The sequence below is a fragment of the Periophthalmus magnuspinnatus genome, chromosome 24 (assembly GCF_009829125.3).
Source record: "Periophthalmus magnuspinnatus isolate fPerMag1 chromosome 24, fPerMag1.2.pri, whole genome shotgun sequence".
In the NCBI taxonomy this organism is placed as follows: Eukaryota; Metazoa; Chordata; class Actinopteri; order Gobiiformes; family Gobiidae; genus Periophthalmus; species Periophthalmus magnuspinnatus.
Genome location: NC_047149.1, coordinates 1,802,994 through 1,819,658, shown reverse-complemented (window position 1 = coordinate 1,819,658; position 16,665 = coordinate 1,802,994). Strand labels below are relative to the sequence as shown.

At 47.0% G+C, this 16,665-nt stretch overlaps 1 protein-coding gene across 1 annotated transcript in view; it reads left to right on the top strand.

The window, feature by feature from the left end:
• The window catches only part of galnt14 (UDP-N-acetyl-alpha-D-galactosamine:polypeptide N-acetylgalactosaminyltransferase 14 (GalNAc-T14)), a 226,087-nt gene that overhangs the window by 76,895 nt on the left and 132,527 nt on the right, over positions 1-16,665 (top strand). Inside the window, exon 3 of the mRNA XM_055232313.1 lies at positions 16,239-16,337. Within this exon, the coding sequence (XP_055088288.1) occupies positions 16,239-16,337 (99 nt within the window). The remainder of the gene's footprint in view (positions 1-16,238; positions 16,338-16,665) is intronic.

The following is a 16,665-nucleotide window of genomic DNA, read 5'->3' as shown; positions in this document are numbered from 1 at the left end:
GAGGGGGGGACACAGGGGGAGAGAGGCACACTCCTGTAAAAGACCCACACTGTACACTCTAGACCCATGTCCAGAGAGGGAGAGGAGGGAGGGGGAGAGAGCGAGGAGGGAGGGGGGTACAGGGAGAGAGAGGAAGGAGAGGGGCAGGGAGAAAGAGGGAGGAGAGGGAGAGGATGCAGTGTAGAGGGTCAGAGCATGCAGAGGAGAGGGTCAGACAGAGAAGAGGAGGCACAGGAGGAGCATTGAAGGAGCAGAGGATGCAGAGGGGGAGCAGAGGGTGCAGAGGAGGAGCAGATGATGCAGAAAAGGAGCGGAGGATGCAGAGGAGGGGCAGAGGGTGCAGAGGAGGAGCAGAAGGTGCAGAGGATGCAGAGAGGGTGTATGGTTGTTGACCCAGGACTTTACAGGTCAGACTCGGCTGTGACAGATTCACCATAAAAACACATGTGAACAAGACAAAAACAATAGAACAGAAGAGAGAGAGAAGGAGGGAAAGAGAGAGGGAGGGAGAGAAAAGAGAGGGATGGAGAAGAGAGAGATGAGAAAGAAGAAAAGGGGTAGGGTGAGAGAAAGAGAGAACGAAGGAAGGAGAAATGGGGAAAGAGAGAGAGAAAGGGGGAGAAAAGGAGATTGAGAAGGAGGAGGGCAGATATATAGAGGATAGAGGAAAAGAGGGAGGGAGGAGGAGAAGGAGGAGAAAGAGAGAGAGAGAGAGAGAGGGAGAGAGAAAGAGGGAGAGAGAGAGAGAGCACAGAGGGACCAATCATATCAGGCGTGAACAGGGGCATCGTTGGTTAGAACAGTATTAGTGATGACCCAGCAGCTCTGTAACTGTGAGAAACTACTGTGATCTAGAAGAAACCAGGACTGAACCAGAACTAAACCAGGACTAAACCAGGACTACAACCAGGACTGAAACAGGATTGAACCAGGACCAAACCAGGCATATAAAATATTATTTTTACCAAACCAGGTCTGAACCATACTGTGCCGCCTCTCTCTCGTCTCACAACTGCTCCTGTGTTTTCAGACGGGCCCTAAAGGCAACACGGCTCCTCTCTGTGACACGCTCCAATTATCTGAGCCATATTTATGCATTTATACTCACAACAAGGCCTGTGGGAAAGGGAGGGCATCTGACACACAGGTAGGGCATCTGACACACATGGAGAGCATCTGACACACAGGGAGGGCATCTGACACATTGATAGATGAGGGCCTTAAGGGAAGAACGATGCTCTGGTTCAGTTCCACTTCCTGAAACATGGATCCTCCAGGCTCCTGTACTCACACTGCATTATAAAGAGAGACTGAAGCAGAACAAACCAAGGACTAAACCAGGACTGAACCAAGACCTTTCTCCACCTCCTCCCTCTCTCCTCCTCCTCTCTCTCTCCCTCTCTCCTCCTCTCTCTTCCTCTCTCCTGTCTTTTCTCACCTCGCCTCCTCTCTTCCTAAATATACTTTTCCTGACTTTGACTTTGCTTTAAACCATCCCTCCCTCTCACTCTTCCTCTCAACTCCTCCTCCTTTTTCTCACTCTCTCACTCCCTCTCTCCTCCTCCTCCCACCTGAGTTTTTACTCAAGTTAAATTTAAATCTCGACGTTTGTGATAAAAATATTCCAAAGGAGGAGGCGCGAGGAGGAGTTGACAGTCTGTTGAATCTGGCACCGAAGAAGAAGAAGAAGTCCAAACATTAGAAAAGAAAAAAGATCAAGACAAAGGAAAATGTCTAAACAGATGTACTATAGTATGGAACATTTAAACCAGGATTAAACCAGGACTAAAGCAGAACTAAACCAGGACTAAAGCAGGACTAAAGCAGGACTAAAGCAGGACTAAACGAGGACTAAACGAGGACTAAAGCAGGACTAAAGCAGGACTAAAGCAGGACTAAAGCAGGACTAAACCAGAACTAAACCAGGACTAAAGCAGGACTAAAGCAGGACTAAAGCAGGACTAAAGCAGGACTAAACGAGGACTAAACGAGGATTAAAGCAGGACTAAAGCAGGACTAAAGCAGAACTAAAGCAGGACTAAAGCAGGACTAAACCAGGACTAAACCAGGACTAAACCAGGACTAAAGCAGGATTAAACCAGGACTAAAGCAGGACTAAAGCAGGACTAAAGCAGGACTAAAGCAGGACTAAAGCAGGACTAAACCAGGAATAAAGCAGGAATAAAGCAGGACTAAAGCAGGACTAAAGCAGGACTAAAGCAGGACTAAAGCAGGACTAAAGCAGGAATAAAGCAGGACTAAAGCAGGACTAAACCAGGAATAAAGCAGGAATAAAGCAGGACTAAAGCAGGACTAAACCAGGACTAAAGCAGGACTAAAGCAGGACTAAACCAGGAATAAAGCAGGAATAAAGCAGGACTAAAGCAGGACTAAAGCAGGACTAAAGCAGGAATAAACCAGGAATAAAGCAGGAATAAAGCAGGACTAAAACTGGTTTCTGCTCAGATTCTGTGTGTGCTTGTGTGTTTGTGTGTTTGTGGTTGAAGTTGAAGTAGGCCACTGCTGCCCTGAGTTCTGACCTGCAGGCTCCTCTCTGCTCCTCTCTGCTCCTCTCCCAAAACTCTGTGAAAGATCTGCTTTGACTTGCTGCTATTTTTACTCAAATCTGCTCTGAACTGATCCTAACTGCAAATAAGGAGCAGGCAGGAGCAGGTCTGCTGTTTAAAGACAAGATTTTGTGCTTAATCAACTTTTTGGAACTTTCTCCCATGTTCTAACATTGTTCTCTCATCAAAAACAAACTTGAAGAGGTTTTAGAGTACGTAAGAGTAGGACACCTTTAGTATGGGGTCTATGTGGAGTTTGCATGTTCTCCCAGTGTCTGGTTGTTTCCCCTTAAAGGACATATTACGCAATTTTTCTGATCTGTTCTAATGTTGTCTCCTCATCACAAACAGACCCGGAGTTGTGTTTTGTTTCTTTCACATGTTTAACACACAAACCCTGCACATTTAGGCCGAGTTCTTCTCTCAAACTGAAACACTCTGTTCCACTTTGTGATGTCATCATGTGGTAATACAGGAAGTGCTCCACTGTGTTTTTAAACTCCATACACCTTCACTAGAATCCTTTGGATCATTTCAGACCTACAATTTCCAATCTCTACTGAACTAAAGGTAAAAGGAGCTGTTACCTTGAAAATTACAGCTTCATGACATCACAAGATGGAACGGAGCATTTTGAGCTTTGGAGATGTAGACAGACTAATAATAAAGTGTTACTAAAACATTGTGAATGAAACAAAACACAACTCCAGGTCTGTTTTTGCGGCGGTTACAGGATTAGAACATGACTTAAACGTCACAGGAGTTCAGTCAGCCTCATAAAGGAGCTTTAAACCTAAGACCTGCACAGGTGTTCTGAGGAGAATTTGCAGAGGACATATTTCTGTGTGATATATTTGAACTTGAGACTTCTTGTTCCTGTTGAAGATCTCCCGTCTCCCTCTGCGTCTCCCTCTGCGTCTCCCTCTGCGTCTCTTCTCCGCTCTGCTCCTTTTGATTCAATGCAGCCTCATGTTTTTCAAACACAGAAAAAGAGGAAACGAGCTCCAGAGGGACATGGATGCTAACACTCTAACAATAACATGCTAGCCTCATTGCACACGCTAACACTAACTCGCACTACGGCACATGCTAACGCCACTGCACAGGCTAACATTAATACACACTGCTGCACATGCTGACGCCACTGCTCATGCTAACACTAACACACACAACTGCGCATGCTAACACCACTGCTCACGCTCACACTAACACACACTGCTGCACACACTAATGCCACTGCACAAGCTAACACTAACACACACTGCTGGACACGCTAAACCCACTGCTCATGCTAGCACTTACACACACTACTGTACATACTAACGCCACTGCACACGCTAACACTAACACACACTACTGCACACACTAACGCCACTGCACACAGTAACACACACTACTACACGCGATAACGCCACTGCATACGCTAACACACACTACAGCACATGCTAACGTCACTGCACATGCTAACAGTAATACTAGCAAGCTAAGGTCACTGCTCACACTAACACTAACACCCACTACTGCACAGACTGACACCACTGCACACACTACAGTAACACCATTGCACATGCTACTACAAAGGCTAACACTTAGCCACTAACAGTAACACCATTGCACATGCTAATACTTACACTAACACACTCACACTACTGCACACGCTAACACTAACAAACTAACACTACTGCACATGCTAACACTAACACACTAATGCTCTACTGCACACGCTAACACTAACACACTAACACTGTACTGCACACGCTAACACTAACGCTGTACTGCACACGCTAACACTAACACACTAACGCTCTACTGCACACACTAACACTAACGCTGTACTGCAAATGCTAACAGTAACACACTAATGCTCTACTGCACATGCTATCACTAACACACTAAAGCTGTACTACACATGCTAACACTAACACGCTAATGCTCCACTGCACACGCTAACACTAACACACTAATGCTCCACTGCACACGCTAACACTAACACACTAACACTGTACTGCATATGTTAACACTAACACACTAACACTGTACTGCATATGTTAACACTAACACACTAACGCTGTACTGCACACACTAACACACTAACGCTCTACTGCACACACTAACACTAATGCTGTACTGCACATGTTAACACTAACACACTAACGCTCTACTGCACACACTAACACTAACGCTGTACTGCACATGTTAACACTAACACACTAACGCTCTACTGCACATGCTAACACTAACACACTAATGCTGTACTGCACACACTAACACTGTACTGCATACGCTAACACTAACACACTAACGCTCTGCTGCACACGCTAACACTAACACTGTACTGCATACGCTAACACTAACACACTAACGCTCTGCTGCACATGCTAACACTAACGCTGTACTGCACACGCTAACACTAACACACTAATGCACATGCTAGCACTAACACACTAACGCTCTACTGCACACGCTAACACTAACACACTAACGCTGTTCTGCACACGCTAACGCAGTACTGCACATGCTAACACTAACATGCTAACGCTGTACTGCACACGCTAACACTAGCACGCTAATGCTCTACTGCACAGTTGCTAATGAGGCTAAGAGATTCAGGGAGATATGTATGTTTAATTACATAGTGTGGAACATTCCAGGCAAAGCAATCATCTCCATGGAGACATAAAGCTGGCCCCAGCCTCACATACCTAAAAAGTTACGCAGTGCACCTTTAAATTAAGAGTTCATTTGAAACAGTTTGCAGTGGTCTAAAGTCATTCCTCACTGACCTTGTGTATTCAGAGCATTCTAATTATTCACCACGTTAAGTTTATAAGCACTTTTCACAACTTTCAGGGACCAGAGCAGGGTTTTGTTGTTACGGTAAGCTAACACCAACTAGCATGCTAACACACACTTCCTGATTCTTGTAATTAGATGCAGACAGAACACAGCAGTCTTATTTTGACCTGAGGAGCTGCTTGAACCATACATCTGGGCCAAATGTGGCTCAAATACATGTGAAAGAATCAGGGCGTGTTTAATCTCTGCGTCCTCATCGCCTCGCCTCCGCTGTATGTTCCAGCTCTCTCTGACGATTTCCATATTTACAAAGTTATGGCTCCAGTATTACACAGACTCTTATTGTGAAGGTCCACCTGTGTGGGTCAGGTCAGGCTCCTATTGTGAGTTTTATTTTTTATTTTTTTTGCTCCTCTGGTGAATGAAGTCTTGGTTCGATGGTTTTGTGGACTCGACTGTTTCTATTGAAGCGACTTCCCTAAGCCGTGCTCCCTTTGTGAGCAGACTCCTCACAGACTCCTCACAGATGCCTGACTCCTCCTGTCTGCAGGGAGAGCTCCCAGGAGGATCACATCCAGGTCACTGTGATGTCTTAATACGGCAGTCATTACAAAAATTCCATGTACTGAGATTTTAAATTAGATTTTCTTAAGTATTTACCAGGTCTAAACCAGGACTAAACCAGGTCTAAACCAGGTCTAAACCAGGACTGAACCAGGTCTAAACAAGGACTAAACCAGGACTAAACCAGGACTAAACCAGGACTGAAAGAGGTCTAAACCAGGACTAAACCAGGACTAAACCAGGACTAAACCAGGACTAAACTAGGACTAAACTAGGACTAAACCAGGACTGAACCAGGACTAAACCAGGACTGATCCAGAACTAAACCAGGACTAAACCAGGACTAAACCAGGACTAAACCAGGTCCTATAAACAGCTGCTCTTTTGTTTCTTTGTCTGCAGTGAGCTCGGGGAATACTACACTGTATTTATCATATCACCCATCATGCACCAGGGCCTCTCTCTCCCCCTCTTTCTCTCCTTTTCTATGCCCTTCTATCTCCACTCCCTCTTCACAATATCTCTCCTTTCCTTTACCCCTCTTTCTTTCTCTCCTTCCTCTCTTTCCCTGTACCACTCCTCTCTCTCTCCTTAACCCTCCCCTGTCTTTTTTCATTGTTTTCTCATTTTCCTCTTTTGCTGCATTCTCTTTCTCCTCCTTTCTCTCCTCCCTCCCTTTTTCCTGCTCCTTTCTGTCCTCCCTTGTCTCTTCTCTCCTCCTCTTCTCTTACCACTCCCCCTCTCCCCTCACTCTTCTATTCTCTCCTTTTTTCTATCTCTCCTCTTTTTCTCTACACTCTTCTCCACTCAAACCTGCTCTTTCTCTCATTCCTTCTCTCCCTTTCCCCTCCTCTCCCTGTCTTCTCCTTCCCTCTCACCACCTAACCTCTTCTCTCCTCTTCTCTCATCTTTTCTCTTCTTTTTTTCTAACTCTCCCTTCTCCCACTCATCTTTCTCTTCCTCCTCCTCCCTCTCACTGTCTCCTTCCTCTCCCCCTCTGTTGCCCCCTCTCTTCCTTCCCCTCTCTCCTCTCCCCATCCTCCTCTCCCCCTTCTCTCCTCCTCTTCTCCTCTCCTCTTCTCCTCCTCTCCTCCTCTCCTCCTCTCTCCTCTCCTCCTCTTTTCCTCTCTTTTCTTCTCTCCTCTCCTCGCCTCCCCTCTTCTCCTCTCTTCTCCTCCTCTCTTCTCCTCTCCTCCTGCTCTCCTTACCTCCCCTCTTCTCCTCCTCCTCTCCTCACCTCCCCTCTCCTCATCCTCTCCTCCTCCTCTCTTCTCCTATGCTCTCCTCTCATCGCCTCCTATCCTCCTCTCTACCTTCCTCTCCTCTCTCCTCTCCTCATCCCCTCCCCCCTGCTCTCCTCCCCTCTTCTCCTCTCCTCTCTCCTCTCCTCACCTCCCCTCTTCTCCTCTCCTCCTCCTATCCTCTCTCTGATTCTCAGATAAACCTGTCTGTGACAGGTGACTGATGTTTTGCTGATACAAACCAGCTCTGACCCTCCCACTGAGCCTGTCACATCTACACTTTCCTCTCCTCTCCTGTCCTCTCCTCTTTTCTCCTCTCATTTTCTTGTTTGGTGATGTGTTTTCTGATCTTATTCTGGAGTTTTAAGCTTGTGTGCTGTAGCTGAAGGGTATAACAGAGACAGAGGTGTGAAAGAGAGGTGGAAAAGAGGTAGAGAGAGAGGGAAAGAGAGGGAGAGAGGGGGGAGAAGGACAGATGTGCATTGTCCTGTAATTGCTGCTCTACAGGAGACACAAACTGCAGAATAGATTGTTTAAGAGCGAGAGCTCTCTAGAGTAGATCTCTCCAGGCCCTAAATCTGGTTCAGTCCTGGTTTAGTCCTGGTTCAGGCCTGGTTCAGACCTGGTTTACTCCTGCTGTATGTTTTTGATGAAAGAATGACACTGAGAGAGGGGCTGAGCTGTCAACCGATCACCACCTGGTGGTGAGTTGGATCCGCTGGCGGAGGAGGATGCCGGACAGACCTGGCAGACCCAAGCGTATTGTAAGGGTCTGTTGGGAATGCCTGGCAGAGCCTTCTGTCAGAGGGGTCTTCAACTCACACCTCCGGGGGAGGCTGGAGACTCCACCTCTATTGTTGATGCGGCCGCTCGTAGCTGTGGTCGTAAGGTCTGCGGTGCTTGTCGCGGCGGCAATCCCCGAACCCGGTGGTGGACACCGGAAGTAAGAATGCCGTCAAACTGAAGAAGGAGTCCTATCGAGCCTTGTTGGCTTGTGGGACTCCTGAGGCAGCCGATGAGTACAGGCGGGCCAAGTGTGCCGCGGCTCGTGCGGTTGCAGAGGCAAAAACTCGGGGTTGGGAGGAGTTCGGGGAGACCATGGAGGAGGACTATCGGACGGCCTCAAAGAAATTCTGGCAAACCGTCAGACACCTCAGGAGGGGGAAGCAGTGCTTCACCAACACTGTTTACAGTGCGGGTGGAGAGCTGCTGACCTCGACTGGGGATGTTGTCGGGCGGTGAACGGAATACTTTGAGGATCTCCTCAATCCCCCCGTCATGTCTTCCGAGGAGGAAGCAGAGACTGGGGACCCGGAGGCGGACTCGTCCATCACCCTGGCTGAAGTCACCAAGGTGGTTAGCAAACTCCTCGGTGGCAAGGCTCCGGGGGTGGACGAGATCCGTCCTGAATACCTCAAGTCTCTGGATGTTGTGGGGCTGTCTTGGCTGACACGTCTCTGCAACATTGCGTGGTGGTCGGGGACAGTACCTGTGGAATGGCAGACCGGGGTGGTGGTTTTCGTCCCGGTTGTGGAACACTGGACCAGCTTTATACTCTCCATCGGGTCCTCGAGGGCTCATGGGAGTATGCCCAACCAGTCCACATGTGTTTTGCGGATTTGGAGAAGGCAAGGTCCTTTGGGGGGTGCTCCGGGAGTATGGGGTCCGGGGCCCTTTGCTAAGGGCTATCCGGTCCCTGTATGACCGGAGCAGGAGCTGCGTTCGCATTGCTGGCAGTAAGTCAGACCTGTTCCCGGTGCATGTTGGACTCCACCAGGGCTGCCCTTTGTCACCGGTTCTGTTCATTATATTTATGGACAGAATTTCTAGGCACAGCCAGGGGCCGGAGGGGGTCTGTTTCGGGAACCACAGGATTTCATCTCTGCTGTTTGCGGATGATGTTGTCCTGATGGCTTCTTCGAGCCAGGACCTGCAGCAGGCACTGAGGCGGTTTGCAGCCGAGTGTGAAGCGGCTGGGATGAGAATCAGCTCCTCCAAATCCGAGGCCATGGTTCTCGACCGGAAAAAGGTGGCTTGCCCTCTCCGGGTGGGTGGTGAGTCTCTGCCCCAAGTGGAGGAGTTCAAGTATCTCGGGGTCTTGTTCACGAGTGAGGGAAGGATGGAGCGGGAGATTGACAGGCGGCTCGGTGCAGCGCCTGCAGTGATGTGGTCGCTGTATCGGTCCGTTGTGGTGAAGAAGGAGCTGAGCCGGAAGGCGAAGCTCTTGATTTACCAGTCAATCCACGTTCCTACCCTCACCTATGGTCATGAGCTCTGGGTAATGACCGAAAGGACAAGGTCGCGGATACAAGCGGCCCAAATGGGTTTCCTCCGCAGAGTGGCTGGGCACACCCTTAGGGATAGGGTGAGGAGCTCAGTCACACGGGAGGAGCTCGGAGTAGAGCCGCTTCTCCTACACCTTGAGAGGAGCCAGCTGAGGTGGCTCGGGCATCTGCTCAGGATGCCTCCTGGACGCCTACCTAGGGAGGTGTTCTGGGCATGTCCCAAGCGGAAGAAAATGGATAGATGGAGAATGACACTGTAACATGAGAAAAAGCTGTAAAAAGTCCATTTAGTTCAACACCCTCTCTTTAAGGTGAAAAAAGAGAGAAACCAATGCAAAGGCACTAAACTGTTTCCAACTGATAAACTGCCTGTGTCCACTTTAACTGAATGTTGTCTGCTGGGGGAAAGAGACAAAAAAACAAGCTCACACTATTTATAAAAGATTTAAACTTCTCCGTGCGTGAGGGAGCTCCCTCCTCGTTAGTAAAAGTGTTGGGTTTGGACTGGACTGCAGCATTAGCGTTAGCATTAGCAGGTCAGAGCTAAAGCTAGTGCGCTGGACTGTGAAATAATACGCTGCCCACATCATTAGCTCCCAATATCACTGCACCACACTTTAGATAAAGAGAGGGAGTAAGAGAGGAGAGAGGAAGAGAGGGAGGAGGAAGAGAGGGAGGAGGAAGATAGGAAGGCGGAAGAGAGGAGAGAGGACGTGAGGAAGAGAGGGAGGAGGAAAGAGAGGAAGAGAGGAGAGAGGAAGAGAGGGAAGAGGAAGAGAGGGAAGAGGAAGCGAGGGAGGAGGAAGAGAGGAGAGAGGAAAAGAGGGAGGGGGAAGAGAGGGAGGAGGAAGAGATGAAAGGAAGAGAGGGAAGAGGAAGAGAGGGAGGAGGAAGAGAGGAGAGAGGAAGAGAGGGAGGAGGAAGAGGAAGAGAGGGAAGAGGAAGAGAGGAGAGAGGACGAGAGGGAGGAGGAAGAGAGGAGAGAGGAAGAGAGGGAAGAGAGAGAGGGAGGAGGAAGAGAGGAGAGAGGAAGGAAACGGAGGAAGGGAAGACGAGAAACCCACTTCAGTCCTGGTTTAGTCCTGATTTAGTCCTGGTTTAATCCTGATTTAGTCCTGGTTTAGTCCTGATTTAGTCCTGGTTTAGTTCCGTTTTAGTCCTTGTTTAGTCCTGCTTTACTCCTGCTTTACTCCTGGTTTAGTCCTGGTTCAGTCCCATTTTAGTCCTGATTTAGTCCTGGTTTAGTTCCACTTTAGTCCTGATTTAGTCCTGGTTTAGTTCCACTTTAGTCCTGGTTTAGTTCCGCTTTAGTCCCGATTTAGTCCTGGTTTAGTTCCACTTTAGTCCTGATTTAGTCCTGGTTTAGTTCCACTTTAGTCCTGCTTTAGTCCTGGTTTAGTTCCGCTTTAGTTCTGATTTAGTCCTGGTTTAGTTCCACTTTAGTCCTGCTTTAGTCCTGGTTTAGTTCCGCTTTAGTCCTGATTTAGCCCTGGTTTAGTTCCACTTTAGTCCTGCTTTAGTCCTGGTTTAATTCCGCTTTAGTCCTGATTTAGTCCTGGTTTAGTTCTGCTTTAGTCCTGCTTTAATCCTGGTTTAGTTCCGCTTTAGTCCTAGTTTAGTACTGGTTTAGTCCCGCTTTAGTCCCGGTTCAGTCCTGGTTCAGTCTCTTATCTCTCTGAAATGACCCTTTTGAGACAGTCTTAGATCAGGACTTTGTTATCGGGACATCGTGGTCCGTCAGCGCTTTGAGAAAAATGCTCTTCTGCACTTTGCCTTTTCTGCTTAAATTATCTGACAATTGTGCAACAGTTTTAGATTGAAAAAAACAGTTGAAGCAACAGTTTTAGATTGAAAAAATAAAAAATATTTCTGTAAAAAGAATAGTGTTGGACTTGCTTAAACCATAAACCAAACTGCACAACAGTCAAACCACAATCTCTTGAGTTTGACCTGAAACAGGTCAGATCTCTCAGGTGGAGTTCTCTGTGTGACGATCAGATGTAGACATGCTGACCTTTGACCTGAGACAGGTCAGAACTCTCAGTTTGTGGAGCTGATCCCACACTAATACTGAGAAGGTTCTACATTTGTGGAGCAGAAGTTTCTTTCCAAAAGAACCCCGGCCCCTGCCCTCTGTCTGAAACTATGACATTATTTTGATGTGTTATCTTGTGTCATTAGCCTGTCGTTAGCTTGCTGTTAGCATGTTGTTGCTAGCATTTTGTTAGCGTACATTGTGTTGCTGCAGTTTGCTATGACAGTTGCTTGTGTATAATTATCCTCTCAAAATCCACATTAACCCGACACTCAGCGCCGCAGTGAAATGACACGTTTGACAAAAGAAGAAGCCATTATTTTATAAACAAACTCACTGGACGAGCTCAACCTGTCATCATATTTAAAGAGTGCTTTTATGGGGCCATTATTCACTTGTTTTGATACTTTAAGATTGGCTTATTTCACATTACAGCTACAATAAATGAGAAACTAGTAGTAGTAATTGCGTCTCTGAGGACGCTCTGAGACGTTTAAAGACACGGTATTATGCAAAATCCATTAGTTTGAGCTGGAGCTCAGTGTTGTCAGGTCAACGTAAAAAAAAAAAAAAAAGCCCAAATGTGTTCTCAAAAAACACCAAAATATGAAAAAAGTCATATTTTTATGAACCAATTTAATGCCATTAAATGATATATTTTTTGTTATAGCTTGTTATAAAAGCATTTCCATAGGCCCCATCATCTCTTGTGTCTTGTTGTCCTGCTGCTGTCCTGACCTCTCTTCTCTTCATATATTAGCATATATTCAAACACAGATTTATCAAGACTGTACGTTTATTCCTCTTGTGCATCTTTTTCCACTCTCTTATGTAAGCATCTTTGTCTTATTGCCATTCACTGGATTGTTCCAGTTAATCTCTTGATCCCATCGAAAGGAAGAATGAAGATGTGCTGATGTGTTTACTGATAGTTAAATACAAGAAGCCACAAATCAAATGACTCTCCTCTCCTGCATGTGCACACATCCACTCCTGCATGTGCACACATCCACTCCTGCATGTGCACACATCCACTCCTGCATGTGCACACATCCTCTCCTGCATGTGCACACATCCTCTCCTGCACGTGCACACGTCTGTGTGCTGAGCGGTCAGCGTGTGCTGTCAGACTCATCTATATAGAATCTATATAGAAATGGACATAGCTAGCCGCGTTCCAAATTCCCCCTAGGTTACTCCTGCTAGTGTTAGCAACAGGTTTGATTGACAGCGTTGCTAAGTGCCCGCTCCCTGCTAAAGCAACTGTGTGGGCAGGGGTGTTACCTTCAACATCCTCGCTCCTCATTGGCTCTTTGGTTGCTATGGTACTCGCGGTCTGAGTTTCAAATATGGAACGGCTCCACATTGGCCCTATATCTGCTAGCCTGGATGAGCTTCATTTAACTGGAGCCGACTGCTGTGGGTGACGTCACACTCACTTAGTCCACTTCTTTATACAGTCTGTGGTCAGAGCCCAAATGCACACCATGTCAAGCTACGAGTAAAGGCTGCTGCGGACAGCGTTTGACACAGGAAAATCCTGCAATTCTGTGGAGAAATTCCCCAGTTTGTGAAGCAATATGTTGATATTTTACATCTGCATATTTTAGACTATTTCAGAATAGCCCAATTGTGTGGGAAAAGTGCTAATTTAGTTTAGATTAGCGATCTCTCACGGACCTTATTCAAACCCTCCTTACGGTTAGCTGTAAGATTCTGTACAAGGCTCCGCCCACAAGCCTACATCACCCATGCTCCACACGACAATTCTCCATAAATATACAAAAACATGATACAAAACTGTACACAGCAACTTGACAAACCTGATGTGATGTGCAGTAGTTTCATTAGTGGGATGCAGCTGATTGTGTTGTGATAGTGCTCTGAAGGGGAAGGGACTTAGCACAGAGAGCAAAGGGAAGACTCAGCGTCAAAAACAAAAGTGAAAATTATAACACATTTTAATATGTTGTTTTCAGTGAATATAGCATTTTCAAAACAATAAAAGGAAACATGGTGATCTAAATGTCTCTATGATGTTATGTTTTACAGTAAATACCCCATAGAAGGAAACCCCCCCCCCCTCTTTAATACCATATTAAAGAAGGTATTTGCCTGATTTAAAGATGAGATGTAATACCTCCTCTTTAAATCAGACAGATATGCAGCTGCTCTCTTCAAGCTTCAAATGCTTTGTTACTTATTTGAATATTGAAATGACCATTGTCCCCGTCCCCAAGAAGCCAAGGATCACTGGACTTAATGACTACAGACCTGTGGCGCTGACGTCCATAGTCATGAAGTCATTTGAGCACCTGGTCCTGCACCACCTCAAGTCTTTCACCTTCCCCCTCCTGGACCCTCTGCAGTTTGCCTACAGAGCCAATCGGTCTGTAGACGATGCCATTAACCTGGCCCTTCACTTCATCCTCCAGCATCTGGACTCCCCGGGAACCTACGCCAGGATCCTGTTTGTGGACTTCAGCTTTGCGTTCAACACCATCCTCCCCGCTCTGCTCCAGGACAAGCTCGCTCAGCTCAACGTGCCTGAGTCCACCTGCAGGCGGATCACTGACTTCCTGACGGACAGGAAACAGTGTGTGCGGCTGGGGAAGAATGTCTTGGACACTCGGACTATCAGCACTGGATCTCCACAGGGCAGTGTACTTTCTCCCCTGCTCTTCTCCCTATACACCAACTGCTGCACCTCCAGCCACGACTCCGTCAAACTGGTTAAGTTTGCGGATGACACCACCCTCATTGGACTCATCTCCGACGGCGATGAGTCTGCCTACAGGAGGGAGGTGGACCAGCTGGTGTCCTGGTGCAGCAGCAACAACCTGGAGCTTAACAGCCAGAAGACAGTGGAGATGATTGGAGCTGTGACTTCGGGAAAGTCACAGCCCCCCTGCCTCTCCTCACCCTGACGGACTCCCCCATCACCACTGTGGACTCTTTCCGCTTCCTGGGCACCTGCATCACCCAGGATGTCAAGTGGGAGCCGACCATCAGCTCCCTCATCAAGAAAGCCCAGCACAGGATGTTCTACCTGCGGCAGCTGAGGAAACGCAAGCTGCTGGTTCAGATGATGGTGCAGTTTTACACGGCCATCATTGAGTCCATCCTCACCTCCTCTATCACTGTGTGGTTCACTGGGGCCAGGGACAGACAGAGACTGTAGCGTATTGTGCGCTCTGCTGAGAAGGTGATTGGCTGCAGCCTTCCATCTCTACAGGACCTGTACGTCTCCAGGACTCGGGGGTGAGCAGGCTGTATAGCAGTTGACACTTCTCACCCTGGACTTGGACTATTTGAGCCACTTCCCTCTGGCAGGAGGCTACGGTCCATTGCGAACCTCTCGTCATAAGAACAGTTTCTTCCCCTCTGCCGTTTGTCTCATGAACACTTTATAATATTTGCACAAAACTGGACACTTTAATAAGTCAGTGTTTGCCCTGTGTTTGCCCTGTTGTTCTGATGCTGCTGTTGTATATATTTTCTACCTAAGTATTTTATTTGATTTTTTTAAGCATATCTTTTTTATCTTCGTGTATGCCCTTATTTGTATTTGTATTTATTCAGTGTCTTTTATGTTGCACTTTATCACCGAAGTAAGTTCCTAGTTTGTGAACTGTGTTCACAAACGATGGCAATAAAAGGATACTGATTCTGATTCTGAGGAGTCAGGTTAGGTTTGTACAATTCATCAAATTTGAATCAAATGGAGATTCAGTTATTTCTAGTGGTCCGTGATCAGCTAGAGATGTTTTTAATGGAGAGGTCCTCAGTTAATCCTCTGCCAGTAAAAGCATGTGGTTTAAGCAGACGCAAGACTCTGTGCAGACACAAGACTCTGTGCAGACGCAAGATTATGAACAGACACAAGACTGTGCAGACGCAAGATTATGAACAGACACAAGACTGTGCAGACGCAAGATTATGAACAGACACAAGACTCTGTGCAGACACAAGACTCTGTGCAGACGCAAGATTATGAACAGACACAAGACTCTGTGCGGACGCAAGATTATGAACAGACGCAAGACTCTGAGCAGACGCAAGACTCTGAGCAGACGCAAGACTCTGAGCAGACGCAAGACTCTGAGCAGACACAAAACTCTGAGCAGACACAAAACTCTGTGCAGATGCAAGACTCTGAGCAGACACAAGACTTTAGACACAAGACTCTCAGCAGACATAAGACTCTGGAAGAAGAGATTGGACTGTTATTTGTGTTAAATTCAGCGTGATTTAGAGTCAGTGTTGTTTCTGTTCACAAGATTAATATTGAAAGCCAAAAAGTTTAGGGGATGGGGGTAAGGTTATGTTTGGAGTTAGGGCAGGGGTTAGGATTGTTTTAGGGGTTAGGGTGTTAGAATATGTTTAGGGTTAAGGTCAAGGTCACATTTGGGGGTTAGGGTAGGGTAAGGCTCAGGGTTGGAGGTTAGATCTGGGTTTAGGCTAGGGTTAGGGTGTGACATGGCTTAGGTGTAGGGGTGGAGCGTGACATAGGTGTGGCGTAGGCAGAGACGAGGGCTGATCATTGTCGCAGTTATATTTCTTTTTGTTTTTTGTCATGGCGCTCAGTCTCAGGTCTCCACTTCACAATTTTAGATGTCTGAGATGAAAGAACATTGTTTTAACATTACATGTACATGTCTTTGGTGCAGCACAATTTCACTTTCTCTGAATCCAAAATGGCCGCCCGGTTACCTCCCTATGTTTTTTTATTTGTTTGCTTGTTTTTCAGATGTTCGTCTCTTCACTATGACTCTGATCTTCCTCCCACCTCCATCATCATCACTTTTCACAACGAGGCTCGCTCCACTTTACTACGAACTGTCAGGAGGTAAGTACACTACCTGTCCAGAAGAGGGCTCCACTTTATTACCAACTGTCAGGATAACTACCACGTTATAAGGCAGTGTCCACCAGTAATCTGACCAGAACTGGAGAAGTGGCTTGGATGAGCCAAACATTTTGTCCAGTTGACAGATTTATTTATTTATTTTACGAAATATTCATATATTCATAGCACATGCCCACCTCACCCCCACCACACCCCCACCAAATACCCAGCACACCCCCACCACATGCCTGGTGCACCTCCACCACACCTCCACCACACTCCCAGTACACTTCCAGCACACTTCCAGCACACCCCCAGCACACTCCCG